The sequence below is a fragment of the Ranitomeya imitator genome, chromosome 7 (assembly GCF_032444005.1).
Source record: "Ranitomeya imitator isolate aRanImi1 chromosome 7, aRanImi1.pri, whole genome shotgun sequence".
NCBI lineage: Eukaryota > Metazoa > Chordata > Amphibia > Anura > Dendrobatidae > Ranitomeya > Ranitomeya imitator.
This window is the reverse complement of record NC_091288.1, coordinates 20202624-20227477: the sequence shown is the minus strand read 5'-3', so window position 1 is coordinate 20227477 and position 24854 is coordinate 20202624. Positions and strand designations below refer to the sequence as shown.

Below are 24854 nucleotides of genomic sequence, written 5' to 3'. Positions count from 1 at the left end.
ACAGCAGGATACGAAGGAACCACCAGCATCCGCACTTGAGTTACTTTTTCTTTGCATGTCACATTAAGTGTTGAGTTCACCTATTTTTCATGCTTTCTATGGAAGAGGGGAAATTCCAATATATTGCTAGATAAACCGGAATAGGCTGACAATTAAAGAAAAAAAATCAAGATTTTTAGATTAAATACCATATTATGGATACACTCCTGCACTAAAAACACAAGAGGATATAGAAGTGTAGACTTTGAAGGTCTCAACATCTGAAGCAAGTTGTTCTTTGGGAAGTAATAAAACATAACGGAGTGACAGCCAAGTTGTAAAACATTTTAGCAAACATCCACATACATCATACTCTGGTCAGAGCCCCGTCCGGTTTTATGTTCCTAATAAACAGCACCGGTGGCTGAATTATTTCTCTTCTTCTCCCTAAGGACTGATGTACCCTCACAGAATCGATATATTTGAGGACTATATTTATGGAGCTGGTCTAAAAAATGGTGCATTTAGGATACAAAAGTTTGGGAATGGCGCCATGGAGTATCTAAACCTAAATGTGGAAAAAGCAAAAAGTGTCTTAATTGCGCATCACTACAAGCAGCCTTATTGTAAGTATTGCTACTCTAGGGAAGCAAAAACCTGAGTAGATCTGTATGGTTATGATTTACAGGCTACATGTCAGACATGAAGTCAGGAGGGTAAAAGACCAAGTGGCCCAAGTGGCACCAAGCAATTTTTTGCTTGCACAATTTTCTGAACATAACAGCTAAGAATGAAAAAAAATATATATATGTATATATATAGTCTTAGGGCCGATTTATTAAGCCACACATTATACACGCCAGTCTTTATTAAGGTATGTCATGGTCCTTACGGTAACTAATTTTCCGCATCTTCTTGCACCTATAAGTACATTTACAGGACTGATCCTCTAGTCAGGGACTGGAGTTACAATTCTGGTGAAAGTTACTAAGGTCCTGTAAGTTTTGATTAATTTGACAGGTGAATATCGCCATGTCCAATACCGCCCATGGCTCTTCCACTTTGGCGGAGCTGTCTGGGACAGGCAAGAAAACCCTATGAAAAGTCACAAAAGTTTTACATTGTGCAAACATTTAGCGAATTTTCATAAAACGGGTGAAAACACTTAGCATTGTGAATTGCAGGAATAAGACGTAATCTATGGATGAACCTGATAGCAAATGTTACATTCTGCTGTAGCGCCCCCGCAGGTATAAGGAAGTATTACATGGAAGGGCAATTAATATTGATGAGACATCATTGCTATTCACAGGCTGGATCTTTTTTTAATTCCACATCTTGTCAGCATGTAACATGACTTCCAGGAGGAAGCATTAGCTTCTCCATCATAATAAGCCATTCAATAATATCAATCAGAGCTCAAAGAGTTGAGGAAATAAATTAATGCACATGCATGTATTATTACTTCGATTTATATCAGACCATAGTAAAGCTCCTATGTTCAGTTGCTGCTTGTGGGGGCAATGTTTTAGGTGTTTGGTACCTAGGAAGAGACGCCAAGGCACTGTGCCTTGAATAGGGTATTTAGAAACTAGGAAAGGGAGCTGAACCTTTACGCTTGGTGAGTAAAAGACTATTTCTACTTTTCATATGTATGCTTCTAATTTATCACAGAGCCATAATCTGTCAAAGTATGGCATATTCCATATCAATCAATATGTATTAAGATAATGAAAAGCAATGGAACTATGTATCAAATATATGGTTCTTGCAAGATTATCTCCATACATATCGTACCCTGTGGAACAGTGGAGCTGGGCATGAAGGCCAGATGGCTTCATAAAAGAGTAACCGTCATTTTATTTATTTTTATTTTTTATAAATCAATAGTACATTTAACTTTCTAGCATATCATATCAAGCGATTCTGCTTTCTCCTCCTGGACTGATCTTTCATTCTTAAAACTCTCAATTAATGGGTAAATCTGTGCAGACTGTCTGTCATTAAATGTCTTCCTCAGAAGAAAGACTGTTGAACATTATTGTGGGGGCGTGTTTTTTTCACACTGTATGTTGCTAACAGCTAATGATTGGTTAATGTCATACAGGGGACAAAGTACAAGCCCCAAAAGTCAAATCTATGTCAATGTCAAATGTTGGGCATATAAATTATAACCTAAACTTTATAAGATAATATCTTTGCAACAGAGAGGAGAAACTAGTCGCTATCCCGTTATACGACCAGGATGACATGCTCAAACTGGTGAAAGATTCTCTTTAAAAGATTCAAAGTGGCTGTTCCATCTGTGGTAGAAGGAAGCTGGATTCGGAAAAAGTTGAGAACATTTCTTTACTCTGTCTGGAATTCTATCTCTTATAATAAGTGACTGTGTGTTTTCTCTCCTGACAGTGCCGAATCCGTGTCTGGATTTAAAATGTGACTTCATCTGTTTGCTCAACCCCACAGGGGCAACCTGTGGGTGTCCAGAAGGAAAAGTTTTAATTAATGGATCATGTTCAGACCATAATTATGCAGGTTAGGGTTAATGCTTTAATTATTATCCGTGATTAATTCCCATGCAGCCTTGTTGGTTCTTGTATCAGTTTCCCTGAATAGATACACGTGTAAAATGAAATTTTTGGTGCAATTGACGGAGAAAAAATGGATAAGTGGTTCATCGGTAATATTATAAACGTGTGCACTTCACATGTGCACAAATATTAGTAGTTCAAAGTAAAGACCTACTGAACAACCTTGATGGGAGTTATCTTGGCAGCTATATTGACTTTCACCAAAGTTTTTCATAAACCGTGAACATTTAAAAAAAAGCTGAATTGAATTTTTGAAAAATTTCAAAAATTAGGATATTCTTAACAATAACTTTATTCCCAGTTTACTACTTCAGATAAAATTCTATAACCAGAACCTTAAAAGACATGTCTGAACAAAAAATAAATGATGTGTATTAATAATTAAAATACCTGCCTTACAGGCACCATAGAGGACATAGCCTTTATGGAGACACATGGAGTCCATATCACTCCATATAGCTCTATATAACTCCAATTATAAGTGTTCTGATATATAAATACAGGAAAAATATATATCTTTGTACCTTGTTAGTCAGTGTATAAAAAATATTAACATTTGCGAGTCCTCAGTGGTTGATACCTTTTAATGGCTACCTGAGAAGATGTTAACAAATTGGAAGCTTTCAAGGCTACTTAGGTCTCTTTACCAGGCATGGAAAAAAAACAAAGTCTGAAGAGTCATGTATTTATACACAAGAGGACACAGGAATAATTCCACAGATAAGACAAGTGACATGAAGCAGAACTATCATTGTGGGATGGGGAGAAAACAGTTGTGGTCATAAATATTGGAACAGTTCATAGATAAGGAGTGTGAACATTTTATTGTCCTGCTGTTTGGTCCATGATTGTGATGCCCCAAATGGTCTGAGGAGCACATTCATTCGTTCATAAAGAAATACATAAATCCATGTGACACATTCATTCCTGCACTAATTATTTCTGAGATTTGAAGCTACCTTTTAAAGTTACCTTTTAATACAAGTAATTTCATGTCCATGGTGCTCTGATCAGGGATACAAAAATGTTTAGCCACAGGTAGATCCATTCTGTTTTCATTTATTGTGTGGCGATTAGAATTCATCCTCGTTCTAAGTTTTTGCCCTATCTTTCCCATATACAAACAACCAGCTGGACATTTTGTACATATAATTAACTACACCACCTTATATATGATGCAGCTGAAAGTACCTGGGATCTTGTGGTCCTGATGTGAGTTGGGGATCTTTATCTTGGTTATTATGAATTGGCAGGTTTAAATTATTTTGGTTGCAGGGAAAGGTTCCTGTAACTGTGGGAGAGAACAGGGAGCTTCTGACAATGATGCTTCTTAGATTTGGGGGCTGCCTAAAACACTGAGGTCTGGAATCTGGAAATATAGATTGCAATTGGGCATCTTTTTGTAGTAAAGGTTGTAGTTTTCATGCAGCTCCCCTTAGCAACTAATGATTTGGATTATAGATGACTACTAGAGGCACCCAGTTGCTTTCTTGTTTAGTTTTATAATGTAGAAGATGATTCCTTGATATTTTGGTGGCTCTTGTAATCTGATTTTCAATTGTTCTCACAAGGTAGCCCTGGTTCAAAAAGGTTTTTATGAGGCCACCAAGGTATTTTTCTTTATCCATTGGGTTGAGACTTATCTGATTTGTATCTGATGGCTTGGCTGAAGACAGTAGAGTTTTATATGTGTTTTGGATGGAAACTATCCCATTTAAGATATGTTGGACCGTCAATTGGCCACTGGGACAGGGACAACTCTGTTTCATTGTTCTGTAGCTTATTGATGGTGTCCAAAAAGTTTCCGTGCAGGAGTAGTTGATGGTGGGGTGAAATAGCTTCAACTGTTCATGGAATGTCTTCAGCTGTTGCTCAGACTCCGTCCAGATGATTAAAATATCAATGTAAAGGTAGTACGCCAGAGGCCTGATGGGACAAGAGGACAAAAAGTCACATTCAAGCTTGGCCACGAAATTATTTGAGCACTGTGGAGCCATTTTACTTCCCATTACTGTACCAGTCTCCTGTAGATACACAGTATGTTGTTATCAAATTCAAATTAGTTGTGGGTGAGAATTAATTTTGTGAGTTTCACCACAGAATCCTGTTCCTGAATTTTCCATGAATAATTTGCAGGTATCTAATCCATCCTGGTGTGGAATATTAGAGTACAAAGATTCCACATCCATGGTGGCCAGGATGGTTCCTTGTAGTAGAGCACCTACTGCTGATAGTTTATTCAATAGGTCAGTTGTGGCTTGAATGTAGCTGGGTGTCTTTTACCAGGGGTTAAGGAATACCCTCTACCCATCCAAAAACTTGCTCAGTAAAGGTGCCCACCTTACTGATGCCTGATGCAGAGACCTAAATAGTCTCGAAAGCTTGCAATTTGTTACCATCTTTTCAGTTAGCCATTAAAAGGTATCCACCACGGAGGACTCTCAAATTTTAATATTTTTTCAAAATATTAGTGCTTCTTCTCATTAACATCTGAAGAATTTTGTCCTGACCCATAGATTATCTCTTCCAATGAAGAGTGTCTTGTTTTCAGAATCCAACGTAAAGAAACCTAATATAAAATCAAAAGCATAATGCAGTACAGTATAAAGGAATACTCTCATAGCTGCCAACAGCCTCAAATTTGCCAGGAATGTCCAGGTTTTTGGAAACAATTTTTAGAAAGGAAATGGGTTCTATAAACACTACCCAATGTTAGCATTTCTTCTTGGTTTGTCGGTGTTCCCAGGGCTAATGGGATGTTCCAATGTACAGTTGAGTGTAAACTTAAAGGTTGGTAAGTACGTAATATAGCAGCTCTATGAAGCTGGAATCACGCATGCAGTTATTGTTGAACTTTTTGGGATAGTTTTTGATGCCGATGAGCAAAAACTAAATCTAAGAGTAGATTAAAATACAATTGAAAATCTAAAGAAAGAATTTGTCCTTCTCGTTCCTATTAAATCCACTTTTGTGAAAAAAAAAGTGCATGCGTGTTTCCACCCATACAGTTCAGAGTTTTTCTACCCCAGTACGCTGTATGTGTTGTCTGCTCCAGCGTTCCATATCATATGTTAACAGAACTTGATACAATGCATTTTCTTTTGGTTACACCATAGATGACCTATGCAAACTGACTTGCGAAAATGGAGGTAGATGCATTATAAATGAGAAAGGCAATCTAAGATGCCTTTGCTGGCCCAGTTTCTCCGGAGAACGATGCGAAATGAACCACTGTAGTAATTACTGCCTGAACGGAGGAACGTGTACGGCGTCTGCTCTAGGTAAATATTTATAGTTAAGCGCAACTTCTTCTTCCAAACTCGTGGGGTTCTGTTCACTTCTTGTTCTCATGTTCACTGAGTTATTTACTTCCAATTACGGTTACAAATTGTTTCCCCAATAGAATTTTTTTCTAGCCAACTATAAGGGGAAACAGAAGCACTTAACATCCATTATTGCAAACTTGACTTTACTTTCTGAGTCCGTTCTTATCCATCTTTCTCTAAGCGATGCACTGTTATAAATAGAAATCTCCCATGTCTCTGAAGCTCGGTGCATTAATCTACCAATCTGTGGAAGTTTCTCCTGCTCCAGATGTACAGTAAGAGGGAATTACTTTGAGGGAGTAAGATAACAGGTGGTGGGGAGGTTTTTTATACTTCTGCACAACACACTGGTGACAAATTATGACAGGCGTATGAATCACAAACAGACAGCGACTTTACATCATGAATAATGCATTATTAATACTACTAGTCGGGCTTCATGGTCCACGAGATTCGAGGCTGTGTTGTTAAACAAGTGATATGTCATGTGTCTTACCGTACAGCCGCTCAGGACCAAGATGCCGTGTCAAGCGGTGAAGGAGTATGGAGGCTGCACGCTAGAAGACGTTTCAATTGACTTGCTGTAGATGCATATCTTTAGATGTAGAAGCAGCTTTATTTTCCGGCCCTAATGTCCTCAGGGACACATATATAAGCACTGGATATTTGGATTTCCAGATGACCATGCATAATATATATATATACAGTATACAGCTCTGACAAAAATTAAGAGACAACTGCAACATTTTCAGTTTGTCTGATTTTTCTCATTATAGCTATATTTTTGAGAAAAATGTAAATTGTTCTATTATTCGATAAACTAATGACAACATGTCTCCGAAGTTCCAAGCAATAAATTTTGTATTTATTTTCTGCAAATGAGAAATGGTCAAAATTACAAAAAAAATGCATTACTTGCAGTCCTCAAATAATAATAAAAAAAAGTTCAGAATCATTTAGAAACAACAATATTAATGTTTAAACCCCTTCATGACCCCAGCTTTTTTCGGTTTTGTGTTTTCGTTTTTCGCTCCCCTCCTTCCCAGAGCCATAACTTTATTATTTTTCTGTCAGTATGGTCATGTGAGGGCTTCTTGTGTATGTTTGGTTTTTTAAATTGTTTTATTTTGAATGGGGCAAAAGGGAGGGTAATTTTAACATTTATATATTTTTTTCATATTTTTTAAAACATTTTTTGTTTACTTTTTCCATGCTTCAATAGCCTCCATGGAGGCTAGAAGCTGGCATAGCCTGATCAGCTCTGCTACATAGGAGTGATGCTCAGATCGCTCCCATGTAGTAGAATTGCTGCATTGCTATGAGCTCCGACCACAGGAAGGCGCTCACAGCAATCTGGCATCAACAACCAAAGAGGTCTTCAATAGACCTCTGGTTGTCATGCCGACGCATCGCTGACCCTCGATCACTTGAGGGGGTCAGCGATGCGTTCATTTTCGGCCCAATGGCAGGAAGCGCTAGTTAAGTGCCGCTGACATGACAGCTGACATGTCCCGGCTTTGATGCAGGCTCACCGCCGGAGCCCGTATCAAATCGGGGGTGCTGACCTCTGACATACTATCCCGTCCGAGATCAGTAAGGGGTTAATTCAGGAAGAGTTCAGATATTTTGTGGAATAACCATGATTTTTGATCAAAGCTTTCATGTATCTTGGCATGCTTTCCACCAGTCTTTCACACTGCCTTTGGTGACCTTATGTCACTCCTGCTACAAAAATTTAAGCAGTTCTTTATTTGATGGCTTGAGACTATCCATCATCCTCCTGATTACATTCCAGAGGTTTTCAATGAGGTTCAGGTCTGGTGATTGGGCTGCCCATGACAGGTGTTTGATGTGGTGGTCCTTCATCCACACCTTGATTGACCTAGCTGTGTGGTATGGCGCATTATCCTGCTGGAAAAAAACAGTCCTCAGAGTTGGGGAACATTGCCTGAACAGAAGGAATCAACTGTTTTTCCAGGATAACCTTGTATGTGGCTTGATTCATGCGTTCTTCGCAAATATTAACCTGCCCAATTCCAGCCTTGCTGAAGCATCCCTTGCTGTTGTTTCCAATTGATTATCAACTTGTTTTCTTTGCATTAATTGAGGTCTGCAAGCAATGTACTTTTTTTGTTATTTTGACCATTTCTCATTTTCAGAAAATAAATACAAAATTTATTGCTTGGGAATTCGGAGACATGTTTTCAGTAGTTTATAGAATAAAAGAACAATTTACATTTTACTCAAAAATATACATCTAAAGAGAAAAATCAGACAAACTGGAAATTTTGCAGTGGTCTCTTAATTTTTGCCAGAGCTGTGTATATATATATATATATACATATATATATATATATATATATTTTTTTTTTTTTCTATGTTGAAAATCTATAAAAAGCTTTCGGCACCTTTGGGTAATGACAAGCTCCCTTTAATTTCCTTTATTAATCACTTTTCACATCTAGCCCAGTATAATATATCTACGATCAGGAATTGCAGCTCTTTCATTAGTCTAAGGGTACCGTCATACAGTGGCATTTTGATCGCTACGACAACACGATCCGTGACGCTCCAGCATCGTAACAATATCGCTCCAGCGTCGTAGACTGCTGTCACACTTTGCAATGTACGACGCTGGAGCGATAATTTCATGACGTATGTGCGATGTAGAAGCCGTTGGTTACTATGCGCACATCGTATACAATATCGTGCACACCTTTGTTACACCATGCGATCATGCCGCCACAGCGGGACACTAGACAACGAAAGAAAGTTTCAAACGATCTGCTACGACGTACGATTCTCAGCGGGGTCCCTGATCACAGTAGCGTGTCAGACACAGCGAGATCGCTGGAACATCGCGGATATATCGCTGGAACGTCACGAATCGTGCCGTCGTAGCGATCAAAATGCCACTGTGTGACGGTACCCTAAGGCTAGATGCAGACACCTGTGTATTGTCTCAACAGAGAGAATTGAGTCAATTTTGCAAATCCTAGTCAAATCAAACTCTGATCATAGTGTGATCCGATTTTCTCAGATGAGAAGATGGAAAAAATGGCTCCATCTTCTACATTGTGTCACTGCACCGAAATTGGACTGCACTGAGATGTGATCTGACTGCAGTCCTATGGTTTCCACGCACTCACCGACTTTCAGGGCCAACTGCAATCCGAATATCGGATCAACCTAGGGTGAATATTTTCCTTGAACCGGCTCAGTGTGAGAAAAAAATCGGACTTGTGCACAACTCCATAGCATAACATTAGTCCGGGTGTGGATTGCACTGTTACAGAAAAAAACTGCCATGTGCACGAGCCCTTAAAGTTAATCTATTGCTCATTCCCTTTGTATTCATTTTTCACATGCGTTATTTTTTCAGGCTCCAAAGAGCCAATAGAGAAAAAACGCAAAGATCAACAACGTTTGTAGGCACACAATTTTTAGCAGCAGGTTTTCTGAGCAAAAAATGCAACATTTACACTAAGCGGGAAAAAAATATGTATAGTTATTTTATCTCTTTTATAGCAATGATGCTCAAATTGGCTATAAAAAATGGCTCTGTTTTACCATGAATGTGAATTTACGTCTGTAACATAATCATTTACACATCACAGACCCCAATTGGTAAAGAGAATAGGAGATTGAATGTTAATAATACAAAAATCAATTTGCGTTTGAGTAAGTGAATAATTATGTTTACACTTCTGTCGCCTCTGGCCCGTGAATATAACGAGGCTGGAGGTGAACAAGATTATAAACTTGTCAGCCATAATTCATCAGTGATTAATCAGCGATTTAAGAATATGGATTTCCTCCCGGTACGTGTAGCTTCCCAGATACCGTGTCTCCTGAAAGATCTGAAAAATATTGGGGGTTTTCATATCAGATACTATGGAGACCGGCAGAGCTGAAGGGGCCTCTTTGATACTGCATTGTTTGAGTATTAAGAAATCGTTATTCAGTGAGATATTACAGCAGTATTCGCACTAAGCATACATAGCACAGATACGACCGCTTTCATCTTTCCTCTTGACTTGATATATCCCAAGATACGTGACACGTAATGACCAAACATGAATTTGGACTGCACGGTGGCTCAGTGGTTAGCACTGTTGCTTTGCTGCTCTGGGTTACTGTGTTCAAATCCCACCAAGGACAACATCTGCAAGGAGTTTGTATGTTCTCCCCATGTTTGCGTGGGTTTCCTGTTTCTTTCTTCCCACACTCCAAAGACATACTGATAAGGAATCTAGATTGTGAGCCCCAATGGGGACAGTGCTGATAACATAAAGTGCTGAGGAATTATTTGATTTGCACAAAAAATGGCCACAAAGCCGAAGCTTGCATAAGCCAGAGAAAGGCTCAAATGACATGACTTCAGGTGTAACTATGGGAACTTTTTCATAATGTCTTGTAGCTATGGCATCACATAGTAATGCACAACTAATCAGGAGTGACTGTCCTAACCCATATAAAAGCTAAGGCAGAGAATGCAGCAGCCATTTTGTATTGGATCTTTAGTTTATTCACAAAAACTCAGTGCAGCTAAAGATGGACATACCTATGCTCGGCACAGATGGATGACAGACCCTACAAATGATTTCTGGGGCTTAGTAATCCTATTGCTCTACTGAAGTTCCTTTGTTCACTAGGACGGCCCCTCCAGAACCTCTGTTTTTGTCTGGAAGATTAGATCTGGTGACTAGCCTTACTTTCCTTTAACCATTGACTTTTTACATATATCAAATTTTGTTTAAGCTTCGTCCGGCTGAGTAGGTACAATTGTAACTATTCCGTTTTAAAATTGCAATAACTTTTTTTTTTTCGAAAAGCCGTAGAGGGCTGAAATTTCGTGACATCTCTGCAGTTTTGGTCCAGAATATATTGGCCAAATTTCAATAAAATATATATGAAGGTACAATTGTACCTCTGCAGCCTGTTAATGTTGTAACATTATGCAGCCTGACGAAAGTTTTAAATCCATCATCCTCCTTATCCAGGAAAGTGACTAGCCTTACTTTCCTGTAAGCATTGACTTTTTAACATATATCGAATTTTATTTAAGACCACCATCCTCATTATCCAGTAATAGGATGTAAGTTCCCCTAATTTTCTTGCTATCATATTATTAAATTCGAGTCTAATATTGCCCGTTTTATTAGCTTTATTACACCCGCACAAATGTTAAACTGTTCCGCAAATCCCAGCGGTGAGGCACATATTGTCGGTTTGTTCTCCATGAAGCTCTTTGGCGAATTCCTTGGCGGAAAATGCACGGCATCAGGTTGGGGCATCTTTAATTAAAATTTATAAGTTTATGACAGTTGTATTGAGCCATAATAATTGAACCAGGAAATGTCATCAGTTAATTAAATGCACACTTCTGAGAGATATAATTAAAACTTTAGATTTAGTCAAGAAAGTTCTTGAGCAAACCAAATTAATAAGATTTCATCAGTAATGAGCGGTAGCGTTTTTACAATTTGCGGAATTAGTTTTTACCCCTGCAGAATCAAAATGGGAAAAAAATTGGCCTTTTTTACTCCCTTAATTATGTAGGACTGTAATAAGTTAATCATTTTAAAAAAAATCACTAACATTACAAAAGATATTGTTACATAATTATTATAAAGTAAAGGACTGGGAACCGCAGTAGAAACTGAATCGATGCAGGAATAGATGCTAAAATTAGCAAAAAAAAGAAAAACGAAAAGGATAATTAACATAGTTTGGTTTCCAAAGGAGGCGTCTTGCATTACCAGTTTCATACTCATTTAAGGTGTAATTACAATTTCAGGAGAACTTGCAGCAGAATATCTTTCTGCCTCTAATTCCTCCCTTCATCATGGAAAGTTAGAACACCAGAATTTTCCCTATTTTTGCATACATTTGATCTACACCTACATCATATTTTCACACAAGTAGATAAAAGAAACATAACAAATTAGGCAAAAATATAATATTTTGCAATTTTTTTTTTGTAAGAGGAAAATGATAACATGTCTGTGAGTCACATAAATGCGTTAACTTTTGCTGCCACTATCTAATGTGACCCCCTTATGTTGCAATAACTGCATCTAAACTTTCTAGTAATTGTTGATTAGTCAATTCGGAAGAATTTTTGTGGATTCCACCCTACGAAACAGATTCACCTATTGGGCTCCTTTGTAACCTTGTGGTCTTATACATTCCGTACTCTTGCGCGAACTTTGTTGAGCTGACACTCTTTGCGAATTGATAATGATCTTATTTATTTGTTTTACTCACTTATATAGCGCCATTAGTTTTATTGCGCTTTACAGACATCATCATCACTGTCCTTATTGGGGTTAACAAACTAGATTCGTTATCAGTATGTCTTTGGAATGTGGGAGGAAACCCGGAGAACCCGGCGGAAACCCACGCAAACACGGGGAGAGCATACAAACTCTTTACAGATGTTGCCCTTGGTGGGATTTGAACCCAGGACCCCAGCTCTGCAAGGCTGCAGTGCTAACCACTGAGCCAATTTTCGGAGTTTGTACACAATTTGTCTGTGGATTGGTGGAGTCCAAATTCTTTAAAGATGGTTTTACAAGCCTTTGTCATACCATTGGTTAAATAAAAACAGCCTCTAATTTATGACACCTCCAGATTATCTGCTAACTGTAAAGATTCATATACTTTTGTCACTTACAAACGTGTGATATTGTATCATTTTCCTTTAAAAAAAATGTAAAATCTAATATTTTGACCCATTTGTTTGATTTGGTTCTCTATTTATTTTTAGCACTTGTGTAAGAATCTGATGTAGTTTTAGGTCTAATTTATGCAGAAATACAAAAAACTCTGACGGGTTCACAAATTTTCAAGTAATACTGTATTACAGCTTTAAGTTTTTATGGCATGAAATTGACTTGTACATTTCTCCTAGAACAATTGGGTCTATTATATTTTTACAGATAGTTGATTTGCCACTGACCCAGATAATCAAATATGTGAATCTATCATCTGCATTTAGTCGAAGAACATTTTCTCCAGAGTTAATATAATTGGAGAAAGGTCACAATACTTATATATCTTACTATATAGAAGAATATCAGAACGGGACATCTGGGTAGGCGAAGCGCATACATAGCGCAGCGATTGGAATAAATGGACTATGGTAATAAACATAACCTTATTGTAGGGCGCTACGACTGGATCCCGGTGGAATATGGTGGAGCAAGTGTGAATAGTTCTTCAAGATTGTTTTGTATGATTATAATATAATTTGTTCTTTAATAGGAAAACCAACCTGCAACTGCGCACTGGGTTACACCGGTCCTAACTGCGGTAAAAAGGTCTGTGACAACATATGCCAAAATGGAGGCACATGTAGTATATCACCTGGAAATCAACCTCTATGTCGGTGCCTTGCTGAATATACTGGAGACAGATGTCAATACCGTAAGTTTCCTTAAGACGCCATCTACTCATGTTAAGCTCTAGCCCCTTAAATGGAATCTGTTAGTAGGATTTAATTTGTAACCTATTTATATGTGCGTGTAGCTCTTTTAATGACAAGTGCAGCAACAGCTTTACATGGCCAGTCCGTTCCTTCATTGTTGAGAAATCAGTGTTTGTCTAGATATGCAAATGAGGCTAAATAGATCTAAAGCCTTTGTGATTCCAACTCTGTTCCCCACCCAATGCCGTTTCCTCCTCCCGCTCGACGGACAGCCTCTACGCTGTTTGACATCAGGCAAAGGAGTTATCAGTCAAGAAGGAAGAGGCAGCACTGAGCGGGGAATAGAGCTGGAGTGACAGAGGCTTCAGATCTACAGTAGCTCTTCAGCTTCATTTGTATATCAGTTATAATGCTGATTTCTCAGTAACGGAGGAATGGATTGGCCATGGAAAGGTATTTCTAGACTTGTCTTTTAAAGTTATTTTTCACTTATAAATAGTCTGCGTGGGCGGTGAAACCCAGCTGACAAATTCACTTTAAGGACTAGGATATTATTTTTATTTTTACACTTTCACTCTTTCATCCCCTTCTCCCTAAAAGTCATGATTTTTTTTTTTTAATTACATCAACATAGCCACATGATGCCTTGATTTTTTAGTGGAACAAGTTGTAGTTTTGAATGGCACAATTCATTTTGGCATATCATGTACAGAAAAATAGGAAAAAAAATTCCAAGTGGAGTGAGATTAAACCAAAATGAAATTTTGCCTTTTTTATGTTTACTTTATGGCAAAAAAATGGCATGAGAACCTTTGTTCTACAGCTTTTTATGATTACTATGATACCAAATATAGAGCTTAGAATGAATTCATGAAACATCAAAGATAAAAGGAATAGTAGCACTCACCCGATCTTTGTTCATACGTGATTTTAATCAATTACAAAAACAGGATGGTTAACCCTCCGTCACATACAACTGATCTGACAGGCGCTTCTCTTTTACTTTCATTTCTCCTTCCTCACCAGATTGTGAGGAAACCCCCTCCCTCCAGGTAGTCTCCTGTCTCTTGAAGGTCTGTGAAACCTGATATCACAGTTGGATTTCAGAGCTTCAGGGGAGAGGATATAGCTGCACAGATCTCTCAGGCTCATTGTATGTGAATACGTCACATTCAGTAAGGTTGGTATTTTATGTTTTTATTCATCACAATAGTTTATTTAGCTTGTTTTATGAATGTATAGCACAAAATGTGAGGATATTTCATAGAAATAAGGGAGATTTTATAAAAGAAAGTGTGCTGCTCAGGCATATACAGTAGTTCCCTAACATATTCCTTCTCTTGCTTCAGATTATCTGCTGAAATGGAGAGGAAAATGTACAATTTATCCAAACAACTTGATGTTGAGGAAGTAACAAACACGCTGTTAGATGATAGAGACCTCACACTGAATGAGGATTTAGGAGAGGAAAGTGAGATTGATTCTCATGATGAGGTGAAAGAATGTGTCCTGGATTCTGAAACAGAGCAAGATGGTGACAGTGGTGAGGATGAAGAAGTTGGATCATATTATATTGGAAAAGATAAAAATACTAAATGGAACAAGAAGCCATTCCAGAAAAAACGTAGGGAACCTTTAAACATTATTACTCACCTTCCTGCAGTAATAGGAACTGCACGTAATGCAAAAACTGCAGTTGAATGGTGGAACAGTATATTTACAGATGACATTCTGGACTCTATTGTCACATATACCAACCAATATATAGACATTATAAAGGACAAGTACATCTGCAACAGAACCATCAAGCCCACAGATGAAATAGAACTGCGTGCTTTTTTTGGATTACTGTACCTTGCAGGAGCTTATAGGGCAAATAGACAAAGTTTGGAGGAACTTTGGGGTAAAGATGGGGATGGAGTTGAAAAATTTAGCCTTGTTATGTCCATAAACAGATTCAAGATTCTAATTCGTTGCCTTCGGTTTGACAACAGAACTACCCGAACCGAACGCAAAACACATGACCGACTTGCTCCAATTCGTGATATATTTCAAAGATTTGTTGTAAACTGTAAACAAAGTTATTACCCTGGAGAGAATCTCACTATTGACGAAATGCTCCCTGGTTTTCGTGGTAGATGTGCCTTTCATCAATATATTCCATCAAAGCCAAACAAATATGGAATAAAAATTTATGCCCTTGTTGATGCCAGTAAGACCTACACTTACAACCTGGAAGTTTATGCAGGAAAACAACCAGAAGGTCCTTACTGTGTGAGCAACAAACCATTGATGTTGTAAAAAGACTGGCTGAACCCTTATTTGGATCGGGTCGCAATATTACAGCTGACAATTGGTTTACAAGTTGTGATCTGATTGATTATCTGAAAATTCAGAAGCTGTCATATGTGGGAACTGTAAGAAAAAACAAAAGGGAATTGCCGCCACAGTTTGTAAGTGTGAAAGAGAGACAACAGTACAGCAGTATGTTTGCATTCCATAATGGAAAGGCTTTGGTTTCCTATGTACCACATGCCAAAAAAATCGTACTTCTTCTATCAACACTTCATGATGATGCTGCCATCGATCCTGGGACTGGGGCAGAAAAAAAACCGGAGATAATTACATTTTACAATGCCACCAAAGGGGGTGTGGATACAGCAGATCAGATGTGCTCCACTTTCAACGTCAGCAGAAACATCAAACGCTGGCCAATGGTCATATTTTTTGCTATGTTGAATTTGGGTGGTATAAATTCACAAGTAATTTATCTTGAAAACAAGCTTGAACCACTCCGTAGACTATTGTATCTGAAAAAATTGGCCCATGAACTAGTACTTGGAGAGCTACGCAGGAGAAGCGTGAAAACAATCGGTATCCCCTCTCGCCTTCAAGTTCAGCTCAAAAGGTTCCGCCCAGAAGATGATGGTGAAAAGTCACCATCTGCACCACCTCACAAAAGAAGGAGATGCACCACCTGCCAAACGGAAAGCGGAACCAGAAGGCTTTCAAATTATGAATGTCTCAAATGTCATAAAGCAATTTGCCTGACACATGCAAAAATGGTGTGTAATTCTTGCTATTTGCTCTGCAAGTGTGACTTTTCTGGGGAAACCTCAGCATCTACTTCTGATTGAATATGTTTTTAATAGTACTTAAGGTACCTTAAAATTAAGTTTGTGTTCAAAAATTTTCTTTGTACATTTTTTTGAGAGAGTCGAACTGGGGACTATTTGGCGGGAGTTTTGAAAAGTTTGTATTTGATAGTTATTAGTTTTATGTTAAGTAAATGTTTTTTTTTGCAACTGATTATGTGTAGTCTCTTTTATTACATCCCTATGAAGGTCACTGATCACTTTTAGAGCACTGAAATTGCAAACATTAGATATTATAGGTATTTTTCCAGCAGGCGCCTGACAGGCACATTGTATGTGAACTCGTTAGTCCGAATATTGTATGTGACGGAGGGTTAAATGCAGAGGTGCAGGTGTCAGGGAAGTTTTCAAGTGATACAAAAGACCTGATGGACTACGGCCGTTTCATACCTTCCTGATGCTTCTACGGGTCCATAATCATACCCGTAAGAAGGCGTGAAACCGCCATAATCCGTCAGGTCTTTTGTATCACCTGAAAAACTCCCCTGACACCTGACTATGCTTTTTTTAAATGGATTAAAATCATGTATGAACAAGGATCAGGTGAGTGCTGCTATTCCTTTTATCTTTGATGTTTCATTTTGATTTCTAGCCAGCGTACCCTTATTTTTTAGTTCAGAAGCTGGATATTTTAACACTTTGGGCGTGATGAGATTCCCAGTGACCTTGCGATGTTCAGTTAGAGTCAACTTTTTCCATGGAGATAAAGGGATTTGGGAAAGAAGGAGAGTACTTCAATCTCCAGATAGCGTGCCCTAACAGGCTTCCCCTTGCCTCCAACCTTCGAGAAATAAGCAGTCATTTGTTTGGTATCTTCTTCCAGCTTCACAGTTTTCGACATTTTCGGTGATAAAATGGGAAGCTGAAAAAGCATTTGAAATAAGAAAAAACAATCAAATATTAGTAGTTTAGTAGCTGTTTTTCAGAGTTTTTTTTCACAGAGCTCAGCTTCACACGCCTGCTGCCAGCGATACTTTCCAAAATTGGGCAATTTTTCATTCTTTCGACTGACCAAAAATGTATGAAACGCAGATGGACCTCTGAAAACTCTGGAGTACAAAGTTTGGCTTCCATGTTTTATTAGTGTTACACGAATCCCTATAATCTTTAATTGCCGATTCAGATCCATAAAATGGATCAGAAGAGAACGTGCTCTGAGTATCATGGGCTGGAGATACAGATCCATTTTTAAAAGTGATGTCTGAAGGGCTCAATGAAATTCTGTGGGCCAGAGTGCTGTTCGAGAAAAAATTGAGGCATCACATGGTTGTGTTACATGGATGTGTAAATGTATTCCTATTTAAAAATTTTCTTTTTTTAAAGTTAGATGGTTGGACAACCCTTTTTTTACAGCTCAACTATGAAGGAAAAAACAGGCTTTAATTTTCGTGTAAAAAGCCAATATGATACACAATTATGGTGCTTTATGTATTACTCCTTTTACTCCAACCAGTTTGCCTTCCAAAGAATCAATGAGACGTTGATTTAGCTCACGAAGAAAGCCCACCAGGAAAGAAGGCATTTGCTTTTGATATTTTACTCCTTTCTCATTGTGTTTTCAGCATAGGGAGGTAACAATCGGAGCTTTTATGCTCAACTTGAGTATATTCTGGATTAATAATAAATTGTGAAATCTTTGGAAAGCTGCTAATTTTCTTCATAATCATAGCTTCCATCACAAATAGTAATCACTTCACAATAACTTCACAGCCCTCCACCCACTACTGAATTAAAGTATAGCTTTGAAGAGGGCTAAATATTTTATGCCATTTCCATCATTATCAGGACCGTGAGGTAACAGCTTTTTAATTTATTATTCTTTTACTCGAGCAGTAAAAACTTGGCCATAAAATATTGCTCCATAATTCATCCAGAAAATAAAATTTTATTGAACAGAAAAGTAAGAAGGTTGTAAGAGATAAAATCTCTGTTCAAGAGAAAAATGCATAGAGAATAAGAAATAAAAAAAATGTATAAACTTAAAAGAAATGTTGAAAATTTTAAATGTATTAAATGTTAGTTGTGTGTCATAACTTTAGGGTCAGATTTGTTTTTTTGTGGGCTTCTGGATCCAAGTGAGCCCTTTTTGTCCCCAGAGTCTAAAGGACAATTATCCAGATTTGAATGGGCCCTTGGACCAACCGATACCTATCATTTTCCCAGGTCTACCCAGTTATGACCTCCTTAGCTCTTCTCCGGTCTCTGTTTACCAGACTCTAGCAGTGACTGGACATCACTAAGTTCATCAGTTTGGCCAGTGTTTATCTGCACTAGTCACAAGTTGGGTCAAATAGCTACAGGTGGGTAGACAGAATTGGAAGGATTGGCACTGAAGCAACAAAGAACTGGATTACCATCAATACTTTTGTTATTTTATATCAGTGCCAGCTGTTTCATGGGACTCAAAAGTCCTTTAATGGTCTAACGTCTAAACCACCAATTTAGACTCTCAATAGGATATGTTGCAATTATTTATTCTCTGTACCTAAAAGGAACTTTTTTATCTATAAAATTAAAGTAGCATAAAATATTAAAGAGCTAGGACACTGCTTTTTTTTTATTAGTGGTCTGTCCTTAAGATTCTCTACTCTTATTTGGTAATGGGAGCATGACACCGGTCAGCTGTTACTGGCGCCAAACAAAAGTTTTCTGATGATGCCAGAGCACCGCAGCACCATCAAAACTATAGTGACTATGCCCTGGTGCTGCAGATTCAAATGAATGGGTGGTGAATTGGAAATACCTAGTCACGATCACTATGGAAATGATGGAGCTGCTGTGTTCTGGCAGCATCCAAAAAGTTCCGTCTGGCACCAGTAACAGCTGATTGGTTAGGGTGCGGGGTGTAACCTCATCCTAAAGATAAGTCATCAATAAAAAGTTGTGGACAACCCCTTTAAAGCTAAAATCAAAATAAGTAACCTGACATAAGATCAGGAGAGATCACGGGATTCTCACGCCCAAACCTAGAAGGCCAAAAAAACAAAACAAAACACAAATTAACAACCTACAGGAAATTTTTAGGCTTGGTTATGATTCTCTAAATCAATTTGTAAAATTTATCTGCTCGTAATGTTGCTATTCTTGTCTGATTCTATGTTTCACCGTAGATGTGTGCCACCACTACTGTGTAAATTCTGAATCTTGCACAATCTCTGACGATGGACGGGTGGAATGTGTGTGTCCCATAAGATATGAAGGCTCAAAATGTGAAGTCGACAAATGTCAACGGTGTCATGGAGGATTCTGTATCATTGATAAGAACATCTATGACGTCATGTGCAAGTAAGTCCACAATAAGAAGAAAGTCTTAGTGGTAAACTTATATCTCATGTATTAGCAGACAACATCAAAATGAGCTAAAATCTGTGGATGGATACCATGTTTTGGCATAGGAGGTTTTCCTTTTTGGATGCTGCCCTTCCCGTGGTTATTCCTTCCCGGTGAAAGACCTGGCTATTTATTGCTTGCGTTGAGAAACACGTGATGGTGTCTCCGTGGCTTTTCTACATGCATTTGCATATTTCCCATAAGGGATGGGGGCAGTGTTCTGGAATCACTGCGTTGAGAAACACGTGATGGTGTCTCCGCGGTTTTGGATGTTTCGATCTCCCCGAGGTCATTCATCCTTATGTTTATAGTCACAATAATAAGAAAGTCTTAAGGTACCTTCACACTGAGCAACTTTGGAATGATAACGATAGCGATATGTGACGTTGCAGCGTTCTGGATAGTGATCTTGTTGTGTTTGACACGCAGCAGCGATCTGGATCCTGCTGTGATATTGCTGGTCGGAGCAGAAAGGCCAGAACTTTATTTCGTCGCTGGATCTCCCGCTGTCATCGCTGTATCAGCGTGTGTGACACCGATCCAACGATGTGTTCACTGGTAACCAGGGTAAACATCGGGTTACTAAGCGCAGGGCCGCACTTAGTAACCCGATATTTACCCTGGTTACCATTGTAAATGTAAAAAAAAAAAACACTACATACTCACATTCCGGTGCCTGTCACGTCCCTCGCCATCAGCTTCCCACACTGACTGTGAGCGCTGACCATAAAGCACAGTGGTGAGGTCACCGCTGTGCTCTGCTTTACGGCCGGTGCTCACAGTCAGTGCCGGAAGCTGACGGCGAGGGACGTGACAGGCACCGGAATGTGAGTATGTAGTGTTTTTTTTTTTTTTTACATTTACAATGGTAACCAGGGTAAATATCGGGTTACTAAGTGCGGCCCTGCGCTTAGTATCCCTATGTTTACCATGGTTACACGGGGACTTCGGCATCGTTGGTCGCTCTACAGCGACCACACAACGACTTACCAACGATCACAGCCAGGTCGTATCGCTGGTCGTGATCGTTGGTAAATCGCTAAGTGTAACGGTACTTTTAGTGGTAAACTGATATCTCATGTATTAGCAGACAACATCAACATGAGCTAAAATCTCAATCTTTGTGAAGAGCATTTGTTGGTCTTTTGGTCATGTACAGAAAGATATATGATGTGTCTCTTCTTTGAAAATTATATGGGACATGTTACATCATTGTATCTGCGGTTTTCTAGGTTTACACAAAGTGATTTTGAAAAACTTCCAAGGATGTTGGAATAGAATACTAAAGAGTTCTATGTGTAAATTCACAATATCTTCAAAATATTATACTAAACAGAGAAAGATAACCTAATACTAGCAAAACCACAATCCATCTCTGACCATAGTGTCTGTAGCTCTACTATGTATAGCAAAATTCATCATCTCCTATGAATGCTGGCCATGTTAATAGGAGATCTGCAATGACAAGGGGATCTTCTGCAGACCCCTGTCTGTCGGGGCAACCCTCTGGCACCCCATGATCATGTGACAGGAGTACCAATGGGCGTGGTTTGTGACGCGCTTCTGCCACGCTCGTGTTAATTACTGCTGTCAGTGATTGACAGTGGCATTTAACATGTTAACAGTCGTGGGTGGATCACGATTCTCCCTGAGGCTCTTAGGGGCACATGACAGCTGATCAAATCAGCTCTCATATGCTGGGAAAGATAGGGCTCAGCGTCTGAACCCGCATCAAAGAGAGACACGACCTATGACATATCTATACATCATAGGTTCGGTGGTGAGCCCGCATCAAAACCGGGACATGTCAGCTATTTTGAACAGCTGACATATGTCCGCAAAAGCGACAGGTGGAATCGTGATCCACCCGCTGCTATTAACTAGATAAATGCCGCTGTCAAATGCGGACAGCAGCATTTAATCGGCGCTTCCGGCCATCGGGCCGGAAACGAGCGCTTCGCCGACCCGCGTCACATGATTGGGGGTCAGCGATGCTTCTGCATAGTAACCATAGAGGTCCTTGAGACCCCTATGGTTGCTGATGCCGGATTGCTGTGAGCGCCACCCTGTGGTCAGTGCTCATAGCAATGCAGGAATTCAGCTACATAGGAGCGATTTAATGATCGCTCCCATGTAGCTGAGCCGGTCGAGTTGTGCCAGCTTCTAGCCTCCCATGGAGGCTAGTGAAGCATGGCAAAAGTAAAAAAAAAAGTTTAAAAAATGTGAAAAAAATAAAAAAATATAAAAGTATAAATCACCCCCCTTTCGCCCCATTCAAAATAAAACAATAAAAAAAATCAAACCTACACATATTTAATATCACAGAGTTCAGAATTGCCCAATCTATCAAAAAAAAAGGTTAACCTGATTGCTAAATGGCGTAGAGAGAAAAAAAATTGAAACGCCAGAATTCGCTTTTTCGGTCGCTGCGACATTGCATTAAAATGCAATAACGGGCGATCAAAAGAGCGTATCTGTGCAAAAATGGTATCAGTAAAAACGTCAGCTCGTAATGCAAAAAATAGGCCCTCGCCCGACCCCAGATCACAAAAATGGAGACGCTACGGGTATCAGAAAATGAGGCAATTTTTTTTTTAACAAAGGTTGGATTTTTTTTTTCACCACTTAGATAAAAGAGAACCTAGACCTGTTTAGTGTCTATGAACTCGTACTGACCTGGAGAATCATAATGGCAGGTCAGTTTTAGCATTTCGTGAACCTAGTAAAAAAGCCAAACAAAAAAACAGTGTGGGATTGCACTTTTTTTGCAATTTCACCACACTTGGAATTTTTTTCCCGTTTTCTAGTACACGACATGGTAAAACCAATGGTGTTGTTCAAAAGCACAACTCGTTTTGCAAAAAATAAGCCCTTATATGGCCATATTGACGGAAAAATAAAAAAGTTATGGCTCTGGGAAGGAGGGGAGCAAAAAATGAACACGGAAAAACGGAAAATCCCAAGGTCATGAAGGGGTTAAAGGAGTTCTCCAGGACTAAAATTTTGATGAGTTCTCCTTTGAAGCAGCTGGAAGTCGACAGTGGAAGGAGCCAGGACAGTACAGCTCATTCCACCGAGTAGTTGCTTTTCTCGGGACTGCAGCGTAGCTCAATGTATGCAGCTTTTGGACCAGTTGGCTGTGGGACCTGTTAACAGCTGGGTGAGCGTGGTGGGTTTCTGGTCCCACCAATCTAATATCTTAAGGAAAGATCATCAATATGCTGTTTGTGAACAGCCCTTTTAGGACAGGTCGTACAATTTTCTGTTTCCATATTATTATATATTAGTAAACACGACATTGCAGTTCAGCCATCTTTACATTTCAAGCCTTTCTTCATATATTAAAATACATTCAGACATTAATTAAAAATTTTTTAAAATGAATAACCTTCTAATAAATGTGCTCTAAAATGGAAATGAATCCCGACAATATCATTATTCCCTTTGTACATACTATTGAGAAGCTATTAATTGGTGCATCAGTGAAATTGGCAGAACACTGGCTGATTTCAGCCTTTTACTCCCAGATCTCGGCTTTCAGTATTCCCATATACTTCACAAGTCAGTCTCAGCATTTTTATTCATAAAAATGCAAATTGAAGCACTTAATATTCATAGCTCACGTGAAAGTAATGCATTCCAGATTTGTAATGCAGGAAAAAAGGAAATGTGTTAAGCTGATTATATTGTTTGTATGAATATTCATCCGAAACAAAAAAAAAGTCCTATTGAGTCTACGAGTCTATAAAGAGCTTAAAGAACTCCAACTCCAATATTTAGACTTTAACTTCCCCAACATCCAAGCGGCAGATTTCCAGCTCTATGGCAGATTTTCTGAAAATGCCCTATAGCTGGTCTGCATGAGCCGATCGCTGTAAATTTCTATCTGTATCACATTAGATGTAACATCAAAGCTGTGGACGTATGGCCATGCATGACATTACGTTACTCCAAGGTGTGAGCCCCGAGAAGAAATGTGACTCCCTAGATTTATTTTGTTATAGTTAGTATTGTCCTAGGCGATCTTATGATTGTTCTCCGTATGCGTAGTGCCCTAAAATAGAATTATCCTTTGATGTCCAAAGTTGAGCTATGGTCCAAATTGAAGAAAGGGACAGCGCCACACCAGGAAGTGAAAAAGCAGCTCACATCCTGTTCTGCCTCCTGCAGCAACGTTTCGGTCCAAAGACCTTTGTCAAGCACTTTGGACCGAAACGTTGCCGCAGGAGGCAGAATAGGATGTGAGCTGCTTTTTTCACTTCCTGGTGTGGCGCTGTCCCTTTCTTCAATTTGGATCTGGACCTCTTATCTGGGATGGACCCCCTGGTGAGGACGTGCGCCCCGATGTCCATAGAGACGATGTAATTATAGGGTGCGGCCTTACTATTTTCCTTTGATGCTTGCAAAGTTGAGCTATGGTCACACAAGGCATTTTAAAGTCCTTTCTTTTCTGCAAAAAACCCCCAACAAAAACACGATATGTGAACAAATCCTTATGTCTATAACATTCCTGTAGGCATTTTACATTCTAGGTACAATGCTTAGTTCCTCTTCCTTTTGCTCATGTTATTACAGATGCGTCCATGTTCACATTTCTGCAAAATAAATCTATTATTGCAACATAGTAGTGATAACCTGCATAAGCCGCAACTCGCATCATAATCACTGGGTGGCCACAAAATATACATATTGGCATAAACGTCTCTTGACAGAGCATCAAGAAATTTTTTTTTTTCAAAACTGGTATTCTAGCCCCATTCACCCTAGAACATGTTTCGCCAAAAAGAAAGGTAAGGAAAGATATGTACAGTATCTTATGAGCTCAGTTTCCTTACAAGTCAAGAACAAGATAACACTAGTCATTCAGGTGGGTGATTACCGGTAGTTCAATTTGCATTGCTGGAGGGTCGGACTGCGTTGGACATATTCTTTCAGGGCAATCTTGGATCTTTTCCTTCCAATTAGGAACCTCCTCTATTACCTAAAAAGCCTCTACAAAAAGATCAATTTACTCGTTAGTGTACTAATCGGTTCCCCAACA

The 24854-nt window shown here is 38.9% G+C and overlaps 1 protein-coding gene across 1 annotated transcript in view; it reads left to right on the top strand.

The window, feature by feature from the left end:
• LRP1B (LDL receptor related protein 1B) overlaps positions 1 to 24854 on the top strand; it is a 1659362-nt gene that overhangs the window by 1582815 nt on the left and 51693 nt on the right. Inside the window, exons 81-85 of the mRNA XM_069732880.1 lie at positions 432 to 605; positions 2389 to 2514; positions 5687 to 5851; positions 13166 to 13327; positions 19594 to 19768. Of these exons, the coding sequence (XP_069588981.1) occupies positions 432 to 605; positions 2389 to 2514; positions 5687 to 5851; positions 13166 to 13327; positions 19594 to 19768 (802 nt within the window). The remainder of the gene's footprint in view (positions 1 to 431; positions 606 to 2388; positions 2515 to 5686; positions 5852 to 13165; positions 13328 to 19593; positions 19769 to 24854) is intronic.